This window comes from Verticillium alfalfae, genomic scaffold, assembly GCF_000150825.1.
Source record: "Verticillium alfalfae VaMs.102 supercont1.4 genomic scaffold, whole genome shotgun sequence".
In the NCBI taxonomy this organism is placed as follows: Eukaryota; Fungi; Ascomycota; class Sordariomycetes; order Glomerellales; family Plectosphaerellaceae; genus Verticillium; species Verticillium alfalfae.
The window spans coordinates 2,263,674-2,285,098 of record NW_003315035.1 but is presented as its reverse complement, the minus strand read 5'-3'; the positions used below and the strand labels follow the sequence as shown (position 1 = coordinate 2,285,098).

Below are 21,425 nucleotides of genomic sequence, written 5' to 3'. Positions count from 1 at the left end.
GTCTTTCGACCCCCTCGACCTAATGCCGTGGCTTGGCTTGTTACCAGGAGACCCGTCTCCCGGGGCAGTCTGACCGCCCCGGTTGCATCTGCATTTCACCGCCCGTCCGAATCAAACGGCGCTGGTGTCCCAAGACAATGGGAAAAGAACAAAAGGATTGTAAGTATGTGTATCCGCATACGCCGTCGCCCCCAGTGATGGGCCCATCACCCTGCCTGTCTGCCCTGTACCGCGGGACCAGACTGTGAAACGCCGGTAAATCAGTCTCCCACCCCCCTGCCCTGTCCCCAACAGAGAACGCCGCGCCAAAGATTCGTAACCAAATGCAAATATCCGATTAAGTATGTGGTAGTGGTGATGTTTGTTTGTGTTTTCCGTTTTTTTTCCCTGCGTGTCGCCGTCAAGACCCTTGTCGAGGCGACGATCATGCCTTGATGCTCTTCCTCCTGTGGAAGCTGCTCAGTATCCTGTTCTTGCCTGTTGACGAGACGGGGGAAGAAGCAGCAGGAGAGACTGGTGACATGAGCGCCGAGTCGCGAGTATTCCTCTTGGCGGCCTTCATAATGTCGTTGTAACTGATGGGACCGGTGGCGGCGGGTGATGCCTGCTCCTTGGTCTCAAGGGGGAGAGATGCAGTCGAGGCCGAGTTGAATTGATCCTTGAGAGCGGGCTTGCTTCGCTTGCGCACAATGCTGAGTCCCCTTTTGAGGATGGCTGTTGGTGTGCGAGGCGTCACTGGCTGCTCCCACTCACGCTCCTCGTCCAGCGTCTGCTCGTACGTCTTGCCGGCGTATGGGTCAATGCTGAGGAAGGCAGGCTTCTGCTTCGCCATGGCGCCGACGAACATGCTGCTGGACCTGGGCGGGTGGGTCGGGTTGAAGGAGACGCCGGTGGAGGAGGAGGAGATGGAAAGCGGCGCAGCGAAGGCTCGTGACCGACGTGCCCAGGCTGCTCTGGGGCCTGTCTTGGATGAAGTCGTGAGCAGAGCGGCGAGCAGGGAGGTCGATGATCGAGGGATGAAAGACAACCGACACGACCTTGGCCGTGTCCTCGTGGCTCTTTCTCCTCACAGGAGAGCCAGTCGACTCCTCGCTCTCGGATTCAAAGTCGTAGTCGGAGAACTCGTCAAACTCGTCGGCAGAAGAGGAGGCGTCCTCTTCGGACGAGAGATAGACGTCTTGCGGGGTGGCACGAGACAGCGTCGTGGTCTGTTCCTCGGCGGCAAGCTTCATGGTGAAGGCATTCAGGAGTCGAGATGATCGCAGATTGCTCCTCGGAGGGAGGGCGGGTGCGTCTCCGGACTTGAGGCACGCCTCGGTCTTGACAGACTCGGTGGCCATGATGTCGTCGGCGTCGTAGTATTCGTCGAGCATGTTGTCTTGGTACTTGATATCGTTATCGTGGGTGACAGAGGATGAGGAAACGTCGGACGGGGCAGACGACTCGTTATTTGAGGGCTGCTTGTCCTGGGTGTGGAGCTCGTCCTGGACGCGGGTTGCGGCGTGGGTTATGGAATGCGTGGACTCCCTAGAAGGGATGGTGTGGTCGACCAGAGACATTGTGTCCCTCAGCCAGGAGACAGCAGAAAAAAAGCGGTAGAGGTTGCTAGAGTGTATCCTGAGACGGCAGGTCTCACTTGAAGTATGAGGTCACGGTAAGGAAACGGGCTGATCGACAGCCAACTGGTGGGATGTTGGAAGAGGTGGTACCAGCCGAGACGTGGAATGGAAAGGAGGATAGTATCGTGAAAGATGGAATGGATTGCGCGTGGAGGAGGAGGAGGAATAGTAGTAGTCGAAGAGGGGGTCGGTTGGACAGATGAATATTTTATTCTGGCTGGGACTTGGTTATGAACATGGGAACTGGGGTAGGAGGCATGGGAGGTGCAGCCCCCCATGGTTATGTACGGGTTGGCGACATTCTGGCATCTGGGCCGGGCAAGCGTGGCCCGTCATGGTGGTGGGCAAGGGCTGTTCATAGCGGTGGGCAAGGGCCGTTCATTGCCTTTGGGGGTAGAGGATGATGGACGAGGTGCCAAGTGCATGGATGCATGCATGATGGAGGGGGGGACCCCGGCAGAGCGTCTGCACAAACGAGGGGGCCCATCATGGAGGGGTCCAGGAGGTACCTCGCGCACAGTGTGCCTGTCGGCGTTCGTACGGCACAGGCCAGGGGGGGCTGGTCCTTCTCTGTGGTTCGCGCTATCCACGAAACTAACCCTCACAGCCTTGGCCTTGCTCTGCCGCCGCCACCCAGAGCTACTGTGCTGTTCCTACCTTACCTACCTTACCTTACAGTAAGTGCTGCCGCCCCTTCCATCCTGTCAGGTGTCCTGCCCTGACGTGCCCTGTCCCTCCTGTTCTTTTGCCTGCAGCTCGATAGTGGGAGAAGAGAAGGGGTGGGGCAGAGAGCGATAGTGTTCCTCTGTTTTCATCTAAAAAAACATGCAATTCTCACCCCTAGTACTTCGATTGAATAGAGTGGAATGGATAAAGGGGGGCTCCTTTGCCGTTGCGGCGCGTCGGCGCTCCCTCGATCACGTCGAAGATTGAATGTTCGTCAAATAGATTGGACGCGCTGTGGGGTGGGCAGTCGGCATGAGCGTGTTCGGCGAACAAAGAGATAAGTCATGGCGAGATGGAGAGATGGGGATGAGCACCAGCCCAGATGGTCATGGCGGCCTGCTCACGGCCGCCACTATTGGTGCTGTTAAACGAGATCTGAGGGAAGTGTCCCCCAGAGAGCAGAGGGGAGAACACCGTCCATGCTCCCGGTGCTCACCGGCGCATGCACACCCATCAGTCGCTCCTCATGACCAGCAGATTCCTTCCACATGCTCGCTTCACTTCTTGCTTGTTCGAAGAGCCGCGAAAACGACCATCATCATGACCGACATACAACAAGATGGCTGGGGGGGGATGATGATCATCCCCAAGCCACAGCCCGTTCATCAGACGACCAGAAACAGTTAGCGCAGGGGAAGCCATTGGTTCGCTGCCCTCGTCGGAGCTGCTGGTTGGCCTCTTGCGGCAGTAGCAGGCGCTGTTGCTGCTGCTGCTGCACCTGCTTCACTGCACTGCACTGCACTCGCCCTTCACAATCTAGCAGCAGCCCAATTTGTCTCGTTTCCCAGCACGACATCGTGACCCGGCTCGAGTCAAGTCCCCTCCCAAAGTTTGCCCACAGACCCAACGCCGCGAGATCCGCATCATCATTTCCAGGGAGATTTCACACGCCATAATCAGACTTGATCCCAATTTAAGTCGCAAACTCGGGGCCTGTCTACGTCCGACCGCCGCCGCCGATGCTCGCCGGCTACTGTACGTGGGTGGGCGTGTGCGAGTGAGGTGAGATCCGCCTAATTTCGGCGGCCAACGGATCCCTTCATCGCCCGTTCACCCTCAACTGATAGAGCTCACTCATCTCATCACTTGCCGGCGAAGAGATCTTCTGGTCACGAACACCCCACCGCATTGCGATCAGCGGAGCTTCCCCTGGTCTCCTTCTGGGACTTGACAGTCCCCTTCAACATTGGCATACACGCCCCTTGCTACTGTGTGGTGCTTGGAGTATCGAGTAGATGCGCATCATGTCATGTTTTCCTAAAATGTCCTGCAGCTAGTAGTCGCTGCCTCCCCCATGTCTGCTGAGAAAGTCGTGTTTGCGGGTCGTGGGACATGGGCTATGGGCTCGAGCTATGGCACGGGCACAACGCTATCCGGAAATCGAGGGCCCACGGAAAAGAAAGTCTTCTGAAGCACGAGACACATCGTGGTGCTGGCGTCCCCTTGATTTCGAGTGTCTGTGCCGCGTGGTACCTGCCTGCACCGTGCATCGCTCGCGACTCCTTTGGAAAGGCGAGAAGAGGAAGGGGGAGCTCCTGTGCGCTCTCACTGGTGCACCGAGGCCACGGAGCGACGACATCGTCGCCTCGAGGCGCTCTCTGCCCACCACACCATCTCGTCGGCCGAGTTTCGGTGCTGCACGAATCACAGCTCAATCCAGGCATGCCGATGCGCTCTCTCGCCCGCGAATCTCCCCGCTGACCGCCAGTCGAGCCCATATTTTTCTCTTGGGTCACCACCCTGCGGCAACGAGGAGGTCGAGGTTGCTGGCTCTCGAAGCTCTTTGGCTCCCCTTTTCCCGTCACTTTGTCGTTCGACACAGGGAAGATAGGGAAAAAAAAAAAAAACGAAGACCTGTCAGAATAGGCTCACAGCCGGGCCCTTCCCCCCATGGACCTGATCGATCCCTCCTGGCATCCCGGTGCAAAGAGCACCCCCACCTTTACCCTCGAATTTCGCCTTCAGGCCCGTCAACAGCAAGCGCCGGGGTGTGCAGGTCATCCTCACTGACATGAAACAGCGTCGCCTCGGGGGCCCCCCAGCAGACACTTCTTGGCCCTGACCGACCACACCTTGACGTTCGTCTGATGTTCTCTGACGGACGCTGTACGATGTGGGCGAGGCCACGGGCCCTGGCGGGTGCCCTGGGTAAGCTTGACAAAACACTCTTGAGATCAGGGCCGATGTGCAGGGCATGAATGTTTGGTTTCGGCGAGACGGGACGAAAAAGGCGCGTTGGCCACGGCATGACGGCGGGCATGAAGAATAGGGTACTGGGGGGCGCGCTCTGGGTAGATGGGCCTTCTGTGCCCCTCTTACCGATGCTCAGCAATGGAAGCGCTGGCTGTTCTTGTCGAAACACCCGCAGAGCACCATGGGCGAACCTGGTCGCGCGCGCACCGTGCTGGGGTTCAAGTCCGCCCCCTATCGGCCGCCGCTTGCTGACCCTGGCACAGTGCATCGGGTCCGACCAGGCCCGACTCTTTGCAGCATGCAGGCTCAGGGTCGAGGATAGCCTCACCTGCATCTGCAGGCCCCTCTCATCAGAGCAGAGCGAGGGAGCGATGAAAAATTCCTATCGACGATTTCTCAACTTTTCTTTCCTTTGTAGTCAGACCTACGATACTTTCCTTGCACTGCGGGGGCGCCACTTTGGGGCACTGGCGCCCGACGGTGGCAGAAGCACGAGGTTCAGGAATGCTCCATAGGAAAAGTTGCTACGCATGCATGGCGTTGCATCGCCAGATCATGGTTTAAGTCTTTTTGCTCGGACAGGTTGGCAGTGGGCCCCGTGCCATTCTGTCGACTTGCGCTTGCCCGCCTCATCTGTCTCTCTGTGCCCACCACGGTGCAGCAGTGGGTGGAGGGGGCTCGCTAACGTCATGACAGGAGCTGGCTGCAGCTGCTGGACCTCGACGAGCACAGGCCATCCATCGTCGAGCTCACCTCACCCACTTCTGGTCGCGCCAGCCACTCTTCGCACACCTTCTCCAGCCTCTTCCAGGCGTCGCGCCCACTGTCCGGCTGTCCAGTCCTCCAGCTGTACTGTACAGCTCTCCAGCTTTCCAGCCGTTCAGCCACCAGCCACACGCCGGGGCCGACACGAGCGCGGCGGGCCACTACTGCGATCCCCCTAGTCCTGACCCGGCTTAGGTGTCGTTCGGGTTTGGCCGTTGGGATTTCTAAAAATGGGTTCTATACCCTCTTTCACGAGAACAAAGGCACGAAGAACTTCGGCGAGTCAATACTCGAGCGCTTTGTTCAGACTTGACCTTGACTGCGGTGCGTCCGCCTATCCGATGACGAGCACTTCGCTGTGGCCGCCGCTGACCGCTCTGCCCACCCTGCCTGGCTCCGGCTCGTGGGTCGGCAGCGGTACAAGGTCGCCGAAACGTCTACACTGTACCGCCAGAGCGAGAATGAGACTCTGTGTGTTTGTGTGTTTGTGGGTGGGTGTGTGTGTGTGTGTGTGTGTCCACACATCGTCACGTCAGGGTGTTGAAGAATTCATCGCATTCCAGAGAAGTCATCATCCGCCAAACGACCCTGCCGCCACTCTCCATGCGCCCATAGTTGTCGCAGGTCCCCAGAGTGGCAAGCACGAGCTTCAGGCTCCCGCCCCTGTGATCCATTGATGTACCATCTAGTTATCCCTGCCATCGTCACCACGCTCACGAGTATCACCGTTTCAGAATGTCGCGAGATCTCCTCTGCCGTCACTGATGTGCATGCCTATCCGCTTGATCGACACCGGGCTCCTCGCCGCCGCGGTTGCGCAGGGTTCTGGTCGGAAACACAACTGTTGCGCGATCGTCTGATCTCACTTGTGCGGTGTGGCCCCCGCAGAGAATGGAGAGGGCATCATCATTCGCATCAGAAGGGCGAAGGAGGGGGAGGGGGAGGGTATCACCGGACTCCTTCTCATTCTCCGCCGGCGCATCGCTCACCCGTTCACCCCATCATCTTAGCTGCCGCCTGCTATCGGCCGATGCAGTGCACTTTGTGTTTGTTGGACATTGGACGTTGGAGGCCCCTTTCTGTCGTTCTGTGCGTTGCAGGCGCGACGGTGGGAGGTGGGCGGCCGCGAATTGAGCGCCCTGTCGGGCGCATAGGTGATACTCGGCGTACCTATGTGTATGTGTGTGGCAACCTTTCTGAGGTATGACTACTCATTGACATTTTCAGGAGCTTTCAGCCCCCCCCCTCCCCCAACCACACCTCCTACTTCTCATAGACCCCAAATCGAAGTTGTCGCAAATGTGCCACATTGTAGCCCGAGAATAAGCAGAAGCCCGCCCCCATGATACCGTCGCGCTGGGTAAGTAGGTCGTCATGTTCCCGGAGTCGGGCGCAGCGTGCTGACTATTTGTGCGAGTAGCCCCCGACGTCCGCCGCCCGCACAGCCGCACGCAGCTGACAGGGCGGAGCCGCGCCTCGGACATCCCACATTGGCTGATCCTCTGAGGATGAGAGGATTGGATCCTTTGACTTCCTACTAGGACTCGTAGCGCAATTGCCATTGCTTAGTGAGCGTCCTGCCAGTTGCAGCGGTTTTGTTCCTGGTGGTCTCTTTTTGGGGGGTAGCCTTCGAGCTAGCTTGTGCTTACACTGAACTTGGGGTCCCCCTTGGCTGTCAAGTCGCACTACATCTTCTAGGGCTGGATACGCTGCGAATGCCCTCGTGGTGCTTCTCCGTCTTGAGACGCTGGCTGGATCGAATCCGCCCGATGTGCCTGTCTGCTGGATGGTGGTGCCGCGGGGAGCGATCCTGTTGGTATTTGCATCTACATCGCGATTGGGCCCCCAAAGGCAGTGTCGTATAGGGCTCACAGCGATTTCGCTCGAGTGCAACCTCTACTGTCTGTGCTCGGCAGAGGCTCGAGGATGACTCCGTTACACCTACAGGCTGCGCCTGCCAGCATCGAGCACGACATGGAGGTTTCGCTCGGGGGGCGGGAGGAAGGCGCCCCCAGTCTTGATTGCCCGGGAAAAGGACAAGTTTCACGACTCGTTCGTCTATTTCTGGTGGGTATACTTGCTACAGTCTGAGTGCTTATGCCGCATCTCGCTTGCCCCCGACAGTGGGAACACAGTACGATCGGTACATTCATGGGGGCCAGATGTATAGCCCAGGGTCTCTCGTTAGACCGCTGCCCTCGCGTTGGCCTGCTCCATTTCTTGGGTGGTATCTACGATGTAGGAGCAATAACGCCTCTCATGGGCATACACGGCGGCCTCTGTCATGCAGAGTGAGATCGGACGAATCTGGTCCAGGTCAGCCATTCGGGTGCTCCTCGAATCATGAATCTCGACAAGCTGCTGAGCATGGCACAATGCTGACCGTCACCGGAAGGTATCGATAGCGTGCATATCAGACGAAGAGACCAACCTGCCCTAGCATGAGTCGGAACCAACCCCCCCCCGCCAACCCGAGCTGTGTATGATGAAAGTGCAGGTCGGGCTATCCGAAACTCTACCCCGCTCACCTCTGGCATATGAAGACGCTCGGGCAGCTGTTTGACATTGAACTGCGGTGCATGACGGCGGGATTGGCCGAGCCCGACACCTTGAGAGGATCGCCCGGCAAACACACCACCTCTGACTCGGGGGGAGTTTTGTCACGGGTGCTGTGGAGGCCCAATCGCAATGCCTTGCACACCATCCTCCCGGTGGTTGCCTACCGCAGGTGTGTATGCCGTGTTCTTTGGGACCGGAGCTCCGTACCCAAAGCACCAAGGGAACGTTGAGAGGCTCGGCCCCGCCCGCCAAACAGGCCCCACCCGGACCCGGGCGTGAAGACGCCGATGGAGGGCGTGTCTGGCTATGACATCACAGGACCCTGACGTGGCTGACGAAGGAAAACCCACCCCCACAAACATGGTTGCTTGCTGCCCACAAACTGGCAGCGTTCACTCCGGTGCTTCCTTGCCTCGAAAACCTGTACTGGCTTGCATTGGGGGAGAGAGAAACCCTGTCCCAATTGCAAAGGTTTTATTCAGCGGAGCATGTCCAGCAGGGACGCGCTGCAGTCACGCCATCAAGACGTCAAGACGTCAAGCCGTCAAGCCACCGGTGAGGCGCCCATCTGCCAAATGCTGCATGTTCCAGGCTTCTCCCCCCACCCTTGCCCAGTTCTTGCTGAAAGGTGCGCATACGCGATGCTGGCCATGATGGTGGGTTCTGTCGTCGATAAGCGGGGGGGGCCGGAGGAGGGTGAGGGATATGCCGGCCGTGCAAGCCGTGCTTGGGGTTGCGTCGCCTGCATCGTGACGTCGTGCGGGTGGTCAGCCTGCCACTGGACTGCCCCTTTGCGAAATCCATACTCTTGGGACAATGGGCACGACTTCCTCTCGTCGTTGGGTCTGTGCCTACAGTCGACAAAGGGCATACTGTATACAGCGAAATGGCAATACTAGTTCAGTGAGGCGAATCTCTGTCCATTTCCTTCCTGGAAAGCCAATGACAACACGATTCCGCGGCCGCCGTGCTCTGTCAATCAAGGGAAGGGCGACTAAGGGCCCCGTCAACGGCGTGGGCCGGACGAACCGCGTGGTCGTAACCTGCAGGGTCCCGACCGGGATGCCGCTCCGCAAAGGAACCGGCTTTTCGTGCGTCACGCACCCACCCATCCTTCCTCTGGAGGCATGAAGTCACACAGTATGCTCGCCAAAGACCATGTACCGCCATATGCCTTCGCGCGCGAGCGCCACATGCACGCAAGAAGAAGCCAGCAGAAATCTTGGGACCCTTGGCGAACGCGGCCTTGTAATGCCTTGTAATGCCTTGATGGATGATGATGCATGTGATGGGGACGAGACCTTTTTTTCGTTTTCTTTGTCCCCTCATGGAGTCATTGGAAGGGTGTATGGCGGGTTGTTGGCGGAGGAAGAAGAGGAGTGCTTCCTTCATGCTGGTCTGGCGAATGAGAGGCAGGGTGTGAGTGCACATGGGAGACGATGGAGTTTGGGATGGCCTCGAAGGACTTGGAGATCGTCGACTTGACTACGCCAGGAACACGACTAGAGTCGTACCTGACGTGTTGATCGATTTGCCACGAGGGGGTTGGGGGGGGGGGGCACTACCGAAAGACAAGACCGTGCTTCATCCAACGCCTCTGGGGATTCTAAACATAGAGGATCTTCGGCTCTTCGCCTTCGTCCTTTGATTCCTTCTGGGGGCGAGGGATGACCATTTGTTGTTGATCGGCTAGAATCGTCGCGATGCATGTCTTTCAAATCGTTCTGGCCGAGCTTTTCATGTTGCTAGCCTCGACTGACGACCACAGCTGGATGACCAGCCCGTCCAATATCAACGTCAGGTCCTGGCAAGTTTTCATGATGTATGATGTACAGTGATAGCATCAGGTTGCCGTCTTGGTCCGCGGCCTGTCAGACACGACACAATTCTAGTTGGCCGTATTTCTGCTCGCCTTATAGACAACAGCAGATGCACGACAATGCTTCCCAGGACTCCAAACCCAAGGCCGAGGTCCCTCAGATGCTTTGTCCTTATGCCGAATCTGCCATTGGCGTTGTGTGAAAAATTTCAATCGTTGACGAGGACGCATCAAACACAAATCGCCAATCTCGCGATGGCCAGAGGCCATATCACGGCCCTCCTGTATATCCCGTTCTTTCGCACTCTGAGAGGAGAAAAGTGTTCCTGCTCAAAGCCGCGAGTTGAAGAATACGCATGTTTTTAAACGAAGTCGGATGAGATAGACAATGCAAACGCTGATTGACCTAAGGCCTTACTCCAGGGTTCTGAGAAAGGCACATCAACATTGGTTCCAGATCAAAAGCATGGTTGACGCATGCACCATAGGAAGAAGACAGCATGCCCAGCCCCGGCTATGGAAACAGCCGCGAGAGCGATGTCACAAAAGCCGTTAATGCGGCAGGAGGTTCAACGACCCATGGGAGATCCATTGTCCCATGGTCTAGTGCTGATATGACCCTCAACGTGACACCGCATCCAATACTGTCACGAAAGCCCGCCCTCAGCAAAAACAACAGCATGCGATAGAGGGAGAGCTTCAGCCGAGTCACTCGCGCTCTACAGGCAGACGACCGCTCATCACAGGCTGCACCATCTAATCCTCGATCCAAGCTGGACGACTCATAGTTCGTTGAATCACCTGTCATAACGCTGCTCCAACGCGGGGTATACTATCGTACAAAAAAAAAAGGAACAATCTCCCCAATGTAGAATCTGAAATGCGAAATCGATGAGCCGCTTGCCTCAACTCCGCGGCGGTGCTCATAGCTGCCTGCTCCAGGCACACATCCCAATGCCCATCTGGCGGCCCTCCTCCTACGCGGAGGAACGCGCGTGAAACTCGCATTAAAACCAGCCAAACCTACACAACCCCCCCGGCCGACCTTTTCCCCACCGTCCTAATGAAAGGGGTAAAAAAAATAAAAACAATCCCCAAGACCAAAGTTTATGTCCCATCGCCGCCTCTCACCGCCACATGTCCCGATCGCCCCTTTTCTCTCCAGCACTGCTGACGGGACGCGGGCCACGAGTCCCCGCCAGCCTGCAGCCCGCTCGGCATGGGCGGTGGTGCATCCTGCGGTAAGGCCGTGAAGCCGCCGATGCCGTTGCCGACCCATGACGCTGCGGTCGCGCGCCAGCCGTGTCCACCCGTTGCCGAGCATGTCGGCGCCGAGTCCGTAGGAGCTGATGGGCCTCTCGTTCTGCAGCGCCCCCGGCACCATGCTATAGCGCGAGGGCGCGGGGCCGAGCTGTGCCGTGGGCGAGACTTTGACGAACGACCAGTTCATGGCCTCGTCCTTCTTGGCAAAGACCTCGAGCGTGTGCGTCAGGGAGCCCGTGCCGGCGAAAGGATTGTTCGAGCTGAAACGGTTGGAGGCCGGAGCGCCCGAAGGGGCAAAGGGGCGCATCGGGGGCTGAAGGCCACCGTTGCCACCTGTCATGTTTGGCGCGAGAAAGTTGCCGTGGGGCGACTTGGAGAGGCCGGAGCCGGAGGACGAGGGACGGCCGTGTTGGGCGAAGGAGGCGCGCGGAGGCGGAGGCGGTAGACCGGAGAGCTGGTCGGCAAACTCAGCGTCGAGCACGTAGACGGCTCGCAGGTTCGTGAGGCCATTGGCGAGGATGGAGGAGGCGAGATACGTGTAGTAGGTTTGTGTGATGCCGGAGTATGGGCTTGCTTGCGGATCGCTGCTGATTTCGTAGCGCAATGTCTCCAACGACTCGAAGACAGCCTCTGTGTCTGGAGGCCGCTCTGAAAGGGACCATCCACCCTGCACTGCACGATGAGGGACTTGAGAGATGTGGCAAGCGAGACAACCTCGTGCAGGGTGGGAATCTCGACGCCCGTCTTGTTGAGGGCGAGCACGGTGAGAGCGGCGCGTGTCTCGGGATAGCTCAGATAGTCAACCAAGCCGGCAGCCGTGACATTGGGCGTTTTGGTGAGCACGAGCTGCTCGAGCGCGGGGAACGGTGGCAACATCTCGTTGTAGACGAAGACGTCATCACTGAAGGCCCTGCTGTCGGTCACCTTGAGCGCGTGCAGGTTGGGCAGCGCGGCGAGAACGTGGCGCAAGACGTTGGGATCCATGTTGATTTTGATCAGTTCCAGGACCTCGAGATGCCTCCAAATGGTCCCCTGGGCCAGCTTGGCCAGACTTCGCTCTGCCCCGCCGCGGTATGTCATTTTCAGCAGCTTGGGACATCGTGCCTCGACCTCGAGGCGCAATGTTGCGTAGGCAGAGTCGTCGGAGAAGAGGCCTTCGGGAAGATCGACATAGAGCAGATTGGGCAGGACGGCAATTGTGCGAGCGAGATCGGCCTGGGCCGCTTCGCGCAGCATGTAGGGCGTCTTGAAGTAGCGAACACGGGCGCCGAGACGGGTCGGGTCGTCACGGAGGGTGCGGCACAGAAGCTTCAGGCGGGCGCTCGGCGTGTCCTCGGGTTCGCCGTTGCGGTCAAACTTGGTGCGGCGCTTGCGCAGTTCGGCGAGGTAGGCCTCACGAGCGCAATAGTGAACGGGATCAATCCGAATGCTGTGGTATCTGATGTGGAGGGGCAACCCCCCCCTCCAAAGTCAGCCAGAAGGACCACGGCATGGTGCGGCGACAGAAAGACACGGTTGGACTTACAGAACCTTCCTGGCAGCGGCACGCCACTGCTTGCAGACCTGGACACAGTGGGCGAGATCCCTGAGGTCGCAGAGCATGCACCCATCTTCGAGAGCGCTCTGCTCGCACGTCTCGTAGGACTCATCCTGGGCTTGAGGGCACACGGCGACGAAGATGCGCTCGAGGACGGTGGAGGGGAGCTCAGCGATCAGACGGGCGGAGAAGCGCGTGGGTGGAAAGAGGGGCGCCCGAGACTTGGCATCGAGGCCGTCCTCGCCGTTGGGATAGGACGGGCCCCAAGGAACGCCGATGGCATCCTTCTTCTTGTCCTTGTTGCGCCGGAAGCTGAAGATGCCCATTTTGCGAAAGGGAAGCCTCATGTTGCGGAGGAGCAGGAGGAGGAGAAGAAGAGAGGGGGAAGGATAGTTGAAGGACGAAATTCGGGCAATCGGGCCTAGTCGTGGTGGTGCTCAGCACCCTGGGGTTGGGGTAAGGTGGTCAGTCAGTGGTCCACAGTGACCCAGGGTTAGGGGGGCCAGGGGGGGGGCTTGTCAGCCCAAAAGGAGGAGGTCCAGAGGCACGCAGACGGCCGATTGGGCGGGTGGGCGCGTTCTTCGGGCCTAGGATCGTCGGATGTCTGACCGTAGTGGCGGCTGCGAGCTGTAGTCTGAGGCAGGGTGTCTCAGTAGCTCTTTGTGCTGAGACGGTGCTAGAGCTTCTGGCATTCCACCAAGCTCCCAACTTTGTTTGCACGCGGGGCCCCTATTTTCCCCCTTTGCTTGCCGATGGTGTGTGCCGCCTCTCAAAGGGATGGCAGACGAAGCCTTAAAAGGAGGGGCGACGCTGCGATTGGGGCCAGGAATGGAGAACTGCGAAAGGGAACTTGTCGAAGGATCTTCAGGGGTCCGAATGGCAGGCAGGCAGGCAGTCAGGCAGGCAGGCAGGCAAGAGGCCTTCCTCGACGTGATAGGAGGGTCCATGTAGGATCAGTACATTGGTTGGCGGTGGGTTGTCTGTCTGCGTTTGGCCTCGAGCGTGGCCGTGGCTCGCGTCGCGTGTTGGCGATCCTTCGACCTCTAGAAGCGCGTACAGTACTGGTGGCCGCCCTATCGTTGCACTAGTGCTGATTCCATGCTCATTGGCCGCATCAAGCTTCCGCGCCACGTAGAAAGTACAATGTCACATTCGTCAACATCAAACACAGCATGCTCCATTGCACAAGTTGTGTAAGCGAATCCACGCGTTGATTCCACGTGGTTGCTTCTTCTGAACTAGTATCTAGGTAGGTGGCGTGGGGATGGTACAAGTCCTTCTTGCAAGCCGACATCGCATCAGCGTGACCCTGCCGCCAGCATCGCGCCCAGCATCATCGTGGCCTATAAAATATATAAAAAGCACTTTCTGGGTTCAGCGGTGCGCCGCGGGCCTCTGCCTCCGTCCACCCTCGCAGGATTCGCCTTCGTTTCGCGGCCATCATGTTGGAGTATACGCAGATGCGGATTGCAAGCCCCCCGCAACATGACATAGCCTCATGATGCGAAATGTCTCGTCAAAGTTGACTGCACGCCGAGAATGAACAGCAGCAGTCCTAGGGGTACCCACCTGGTGATGGTGCGGATTTCGTCGTCAAGGAGGCAGACGAGCAAAGCTCGCTGCACCTCAGCCCGGGAACTGAAAGGTGTGATGGATGATTTGGAAGAAGTGGAATATCAGTTACTCCGTCCAGAGCATCGTCCGAGGACAATGGTGGAAAAAATCGTTTCAAAAAGTGAAGAATGGCGGCCGTCACGGCTACCAAACTATTCTGGATGGCGGCCAGGTGTAGACCCCCGCCTCTAAAAAGAGGACGAAGATCGCCACCGGGCACCCCATGAGAACCCTATGCACGAACTGGTCCGTTGGCTCCGAACCTTCAAAGCCCGGCCGGCTTAAGTTGATGGGTAGACCAGGCGCTCATGGTTCGAGACATCATCGAAAGGGAGACGGCACGAGCCACCATGGTAGCGATGAAAATAAGATGGGGGTAACATGATTGGGCATCGCGTGTGAGGTAGGCATGCTGTGAGATATCCAAAAGTCATGAAGAAGAAGACGAGAAGGAGAAGAGGAGAAGAGCGGAATTCCGACAAAACATATAAATACTCACGGTTGTGCAGTGAGAAGGAGCTGAGAAGGACGCTCCTGACTTCTTCGAGGTCGGGCTTGAACTTGCCTTCCCGTTTCATGCATCCTGCTGGGTTCGGCCTTCTGAGAACTGTTGCGCCTGCACCTCCTGAAGAGTGACGACTTTCTAGGAACCGGTGCCTTTGAGGAAGTTCCTCAGTAGAATAGATGCAGCTGCAACCTGTATAATGAGCGTGAGGCTTCTTTGGAAGCTGCAAACGCTTTTTCTTAGTCTCACCAGAGAAACACCATGGACGCTCTACAACGTGTACAGGGAAGGAGCAATCAGTGTATATCCAGCAACGCCTATGACCTCGTGATGTCGGCAGTATCCAGGTTTACTTTGCCTTGGAGTGCAGCTTCTGGGTGGGGTCTTTCCTTTCCCTCAACTCCGTGCACAACGGTATGAACACAGCGCCATGATCCCCCCGGACTGCTTGTAGTGGTCTTCATATATACTTCGTCACAGGCATCATCAGCTTCGGGTCTGAGCGAGCAAGATGTAACTCGTTGATCAAAACACTCTGGAAGTTATGGGAGTGCGCCGGCTTGTACACCATTGTTTTTTCAACCAAATAAGGACAACTACCTCATATAGTTGCTTTCCGAGACGTGGTGCAGACGAACCTGCTGCTTTACAGATGTGCATGGCAAGTGAAGTCCTGTCCAGCATATGCCGTCCTCGCCTCGCACATTGGCCATTCAGAGCAAGCAGGCTCCCTTCGAATCCCACCAAAACCCACCTTCGACCATCCCCTTGGACCAAGGGCCGCCGGGAGTTGCCGTCTCTCCCGCATCGTGCACGACTCGCCGACCGACGAGGCGCGTAAAGGACAATGCAGTCTGGTTTGGGGCCCCATCTCCATGGTATTCCCATTCCGACCCCCCCATGTACAAACCACCCTGACCCCTGAGTCCTCTTGCTAGCGGGAGCACGGATACCAACATTCCCGACTGCCTGGCATCAGCAATTGACCAGGTAGGCAACTACAGATGGTCGAGCCTCGTCACACATCAATCTGCTGTCTCGTGGCCTCGGGGCAGTCCCTCGATTGATGTCGAGACACGCAAACTGCCGTCAGGAAACAAGTCATGTGGGTGAGGTTAGATGGATGCTTAATTATTATAATCCCCCCTCGTGTCAAAAGCAAAATACAATGGCGATGGCGCTGAGATGTGACTCTGCCTCGTGCCCAATCATGTCACTCGCCGTCTCGCGTCCCCTGCCTCATCTACTATGCAAGTTCGCCGCAATCTCGTACACTTCGACAACACGGTCGCCAGATGCATCCACTGATATCTTTTGATGCCAGATATCACCGTCCTTTTTGTCATGCGCCCCCGCATGCTCGATTGTGTCGGCGTGGAGGATGTCTCGTGGCGTTCCGTGTTCGTCAGCCTGTAGCGCTCCAGCTGAGTGCCACCCTTCTTTTTCCAGACTTGTATGCAGAGTGGTAACGACAACCGATGGCGATCATCTAGTTGCTGCTACCAGCGCCGTTGCCGTTTGTAGGTTGCAGAGGCACGCCGTCGAGGGGGCTGGGTGGGCCGACACGCTTCGTGCGCAGCGTCAGCGGGAAGGGGTACTCCTCAGGGTCTTCCTCCTCACTGGCAGAGTTTTGGTCAGCATCATCATTGGTGTGGTATTCGGGAGGGGGGTTAGAGCAAAACTTACGGCAGCTTCCAAGCGACATAGTCCTCAGTGCTCAGGCCTTCGCGGCCCTCTTGCAGGCTGGCAAAGTCACCAGGCGTCATCATGCCAGAACGGTCACGAGGAGACCCGGGCACCGAGAAAGGTCGTGAGATCTTCTGCTCGACACCGAGAATCGTGTCCTCCTCCTCGTCACCCTGGAACGATCCAGGATAGGCCCGGCGCAGCGCCAGTTGGCGCGCCTTGACGTACTCCATGCCCATCCTCTTCCAGTCGAGCAGGTCGCTGAGACGCTCCGTGCGGTTACGCTGATTGATACGCTGGCGACGGCTCTTCTGGCAAAAGTCGAACATGTGCGAGGTCAACGAGTTGACCGAGTCATCGACACCCTTCATCCGGCGGTCAACAATGTAGATACCGTAATCGCTCGAGTTCTCGATGAGCTCCTCCATGTAGCAGCCAAAGCCAGACAAGTTCGTGGTAATGCTGGGAACGCCCATGACCGTGCACTCGGCCGGGGTGTAGCCCCAAGGCTCGTAGTAGGATGCGAAGATGCCCATGTGCGTGCCACGTACAAACTCGTCGTAGTCCATGGGCAGGACGGGGTTGGCAGAGTTGAGGAATTCTGGGTGGAAGACAACCTTGACTCGGTCAGAAGGGTGGTTGAAAAGCTGGACCCGACGAATCTGGTTCAGGATAGGATCTTCGCTATCGTTCAGCATGTTATGGGTGACGATGGGAGGCAGGCCGTGCCTCTTCATCGCGAAGAGGCGTCTCCGCAGGAGGACGCGGTCAGCACCGGTGATCAGCTCCTTCTCATCGGGGAGCGGGTCGCCGTCGTGCCACTTCAGAGAGCGCTCGAAGATGCGTTTGCCAATGCCACGCTCGATGATGTCAACAGTGTCCCGCAGTGACTTCATGACGGCCTGGCCCTTGAGAGCCTCGACAGTCAGCGATGTCGTCTGGGCAGGCATGATGATGAAGGCCACGACCGTCATCTTGCTGCCAGCGCTCTTGAGGCGGTGGTTGAGGCGTGCCAGCGACTCAACAAACATGTCAACACCCTTGTTCCTGAACTCGTAACGACCGGCCGTGAAGAAGTACAGCGTGTTCTCCGGGTCGAAATCATAGTGGCCGTAGAAATGGCCTCGCACAAATTCGTGAATCTTCTCCTTCGCCTGCTGATGCAAGTTCTGGAATTCGTGGACAGCCGAGAACTTGGTGACGTTGAGGCCGTTGGGCAGAACGCCGTCAGGCTTGCGCTTGAGCAGGTGCTCGCTCTCGTACGCTGTAATGTGGGAGACAGTCGTGAATACATCGCAGGCGTGGGCAGCAGCTCGCTCGATGCAGTACCTGTGGTATATACCGCGCTTGCCAGCCTCGGCGTCCACATCGAACCACTGCAGGTTGTTGTAAAAGTCGACCGAGCCAGCACAGAGGTAACGACCAAGCAGCGTGGCGTGAGTGGTGAAGATGGTGGTCACATCAATGCGGCGCTTCTTGCACAAGGGCAATGCGACACCGGCGAGCCACTCGTGGAAGTGCGCAATGACGGCCTTTTTCTTCTCGTGGCAGACAAACTGAACAAACAATTAGCACAACGACAGGTGGTTGATGACACTTGCACCCACCTCTCCGAGGAACCACGCGACCAGGTATCCGAAAACGATGGCCTCATTCGTCTCGTCGTCATTGGGTGGCGAGGGAATGCTGGCGACGTTCCACAGGTCCGTCTTCCACTCATCAAGGAACTTGTAAGCGGTCTTGGTGTCGAACAGGAGCACTCGGGGTGCGCCCTCAATCAGCCAGCGACCATAGAGAATGCCGATACCGCGCTCCTTCATGGAGTTGATCGTGGCAGCAAGCTCAGGAACGGTGGGCTCGAGCTCCTCGACTTCGACGGCGGCCTACGCTTGTTAGCAGCTGGAACAGAGAGCTCCGAGTCGAAGCACCATACCGATTGGTGGTTCAGCGGACCGATGAGGGTGTAGCGCTCGCCATATTCGGCTGTTGTGACGGGGGCCTTTGACTTGATCACAGAGTAGATGCCGCCAACTAGTGGAAGAATGTCAGCAGCAGCTCGACAGCAAGGTAACTCGTACTGCTCGAGAGCTCAGAGACTCACCTCGGTGAGCAACTTCCGTTGCGATTTCGAAGAGGAGATGATCCTTCACCTCACGGGCGGAACGCTCGTCTTGCGACATGGCTACCTGTCTGCGCGCTGTGGTCTGGGATGCTAGAGAAATGGACGGACAGTCAGTTGCTGTGACACCAGGCAGCTGAGGCGCGACGGCAATTTGGATTGGTGTCATGGAGAGAGGCCAATGGACGGGGAGAGGCATTGGGGCGCGATGGGTAGGTGGAGGAGGAGCAGGATTCAAGAGGGGAGCGTTCGGTTGTTTGATGGCACGTCAGGCCACGCCGAGCGACGTACCTGTGACGAGATGGCTCAGGACGTTTCCTGAAAGCTAGAGCTACGTGAAGCTCCCGTGATGCTTCGGTAGCTGCCGTGGCGAGGGGCGGTGGCAGGTTCGAGTGCGATTGTAGGAGGACACAAGCAAGGTGGGAAGAGGTGGAAAGCCAACTGAGGAAGGCGGGTTGCGGGGGAGGGAGAGGGCAGGTTTTAGGGTGATGGGGACGATGTCCGCGGAGCAGCCAATGTCAGACAGAATCAGTCGAAGGGTAAGGTAAGGTGGTGAGAGAGAAGAGTGAGCGGAGGGTCCGTCGGGAGCACCTGGTGCATGCAGCTGGACGAGGACGTGTTGTGGGAGCAACGGCGTCAGGTAGCAAGTAGTAGGTAGCAGGTAGCAGGTAGCAGGTAGTGAGCGGCTGTGGTGGTGGTGTGCGAGTATGCCTGCCACCACTGTTACGTCGGTGCTGCTGCCCACCTCATTGTCTGACTATCTGCTCCTGGCCGACCCAATTCTCGATCCTCCCGATCCAATGGCATCGACCCGGGGGGCCCTTGAAGGCCAAGGGGAGGGGGGGGGGCAAGCTGTCCGGCTGCACTAAGCGTGGAACAATCATGGTGGGTATCCTACAGGGGTCGAGAGCCATTTCAAGCCGGGGCTTTTGGGCGCTGAGCAACTACATTCATGGCGGGAATCCACTCCAGCCGGCCGACTCTTGGTCGATACAAGTCTGGGCCTCCAGCTTGTCGAGCCTGTCGAGGTTGTCAAGCCTTTTTTTCTCTCGCTGGGTCCGAGGGGCCTCGTGTTGACCATCACTGCCCCAACGAGCTTCTTCATCGTCCTGTCGGGGCGAGATGCGTCTACAGCCGCCACTTTGGGCGCAACCAACGCCGAATAATCCCGCGGCAACACCTCGTCGCATTGAGTAAAAGGGTTGAGGAACTGACAATTCCCTCAATATTGGGATGAAAATCTTTTTCATGCCCTTTTCCTTTCCCTTGCGACGCCGAGAATAGCAGCGCCGGCGTCTCTTCCCGTGGCTCCTGCAATCTTGATTTTCCTTCGAGGGTGGGATTCCGGAGACACGGACATCGGGACATGGCGCAAAGAAAAAATCTCGATGGGAAATCCTCAGGCCTGCCTACCTCCCTAGGTAGGTACCTAGGTAGGTGCCCAGGTAGCTGAACAGTGCCTACGAACCGTGGAATGGGCAATCTCCAGGCCAGTGGGGGGCCCGCCAGCCTTCGCGCGGGAGGAGCTTCAGCACAGTCCACCCTCGCTTGGGTGCGCGCGCGCGAGTGTGCGCGAGGGTGCCCATGTGCTCATCCATCCGCGGTGGGCTGCCTATTCGCCCATTAGACAGTATGACGACAATGAATGCGGGGTTGGCTGAGCTAAAAACCTCCCGGCAACAGCGAACGTGACGAGGTTTGCAGCGAGCATTCGGACGGCTCCTGATGGCGACCAATCAAGCCTGTGTCACCAGACCACCAACCTGGGGGGGCACTCCGGGGTCTCCAACCCGCCCAACGCAAGAAGGGTCTCTGGTCCTACCCTACTGGTCGACGCTCCAAGGTTCGGACGGAGGCGAAGAAAGGAAGGAAAACACGTTTTGCTACGCCAGAACGTGGCATACCGACGTGACCAATGCGAAACCTTGCTGGCACAGAGTTTTGTCTGACGTGAGCTCGAGAAGGGTGTATCTGGAATGCCTTGCTAGCCTTTTTCTTCTCTTTTCTTTTTCTTCTTAATGTCTTGGTCTCTCGACAGCCTCGCCCATGCTGCGATCCGACAGTTGGGCAAGTGAGACTTTCAGTAGGGATGAATGCGCCGTGGTGGGATCACAAGGAATGCCTGAATCGCAGCTCAAGCCACGCCTCGCTCAGGCCGGCACTACATTCCGTGCCCCCCATGCTGCAATGACCAACTCCCATGACACCCTGACCAGTTGAGGAAAGAAAACACCACGCACGCATCTCAGATCGTAGAGAAAAGCTGCTATTGGACTCGCCTTTTGACGCAGACTGACAAGATTACTTCGACAGCTGACAAGCGCAACGACCTAGCTTACAGGGATCGTTCACGCATCTGCACACACAACGTCATCTGTCGTGGACCCTGCCTGGCCTTGCAATTCCATTGGGGCGCCTCATTGGCTAGGGCAATGAATGCCTCTCGAAATAACTAAATCGAGGCCGGGACGTTATAAGACATTGCCTACATCACAACCCAGCAATAGAGAGTCGTCGTGTGTCTTAAAGATAGGAAGAATGTAGATTTAAAAGATGGGTTGGCCCATGAAATTAGTGGGCGTATGACATGGCAGCCGCATTTCAGGCCTTGAGTGAGGAGGTTTCACTTGGGAGCTTATTCACCATCGATCGTCTGGATGCTGCCGCGTGCAATTTGCACTTCTCGCTTTAGCTAATGTGATATCGACAATGATCATATGGGGCTATCCTCTCCCGGAACTTTTTATACTGAAGGCGCTCTGCCTCATTCCTCCTCGATTTTCAGAAGTTTTGACTGTCCGTATCGTTCGCAGGTCACCGTAAGGGAATGCAGGAGCAACGAGTTGCCAAGAGCTCTGACTTACTAGCTAGCTGTCGAGTGACTCCAACATATGTCAGGCGTGTGTCCGGAATTCGTGAGTGTCTGCCCTGCTGTCGAAACTAGTCAAGGGTAATGAATGTCGTTCCAGGCCGGCGAACACGGCTTTCAAAGCCAGGCCCTCCATCACAATCAAGTTTGA

At 57.5% G+C, this 21,425-nt stretch overlaps 3 protein-coding genes across 3 annotated transcripts; all 3 read right to left on the bottom strand.

Annotated features, from left to right (window-relative positions):
- Nucleotides 1-424: 424 nt before the first annotated feature.
- Nucleotides 425-1,559, bottom strand: VDBG_04166 (conserved hypothetical protein; the record flags this gene model as incomplete). The annotated part of the gene is made up of 2 exons (XM_003006167.1): nucleotides 425-781; nucleotides 846-1,559. 2 exons carry the CDS (start codon nucleotides 1,557-1,559, stop codon nucleotides 425-427), a joined length of 1,071 nt encoding a protein of 356 aa, XP_003006213.1.
- Nucleotides 1,560-10,437: 8,878 nt separating this feature from the next.
- VDBG_04165 (F-box domain-containing protein) lies at nucleotides 10,438-12,807 on the bottom strand (the record flags this gene model as incomplete). Its single annotated transcript, XM_003006166.1, has 4 exons — nucleotides 10,438-10,454; nucleotides 10,813-11,551; nucleotides 11,623-12,382; nucleotides 12,470-12,807. 4 exons carry the CDS (start codon nucleotides 12,805-12,807, stop codon nucleotides 10,438-10,440), a joined length of 1,854 nt encoding a protein of 617 aa, XP_003006212.1.
- Nucleotides 12,808-16,089: 3,282 nt separating this feature from the next.
- Nucleotides 16,090-18,747, bottom strand: VDBG_04164 (glycogen synthase; the record flags this gene model as incomplete). The annotated part of the gene is made up of 6 exons (XM_003006165.1): nucleotides 16,090-16,219; nucleotides 16,287-17,842; nucleotides 17,894-18,169; nucleotides 18,220-18,317; nucleotides 18,388-18,498; nucleotides 18,697-18,747. 5 exons carry the CDS (start codon nucleotides 18,464-18,466, stop codon nucleotides 16,090-16,092), a joined length of 2,139 nt encoding a protein of 712 aa, XP_003006211.1.
- Nucleotides 18,748-21,425: the final 2,678 nt, after the last annotated feature.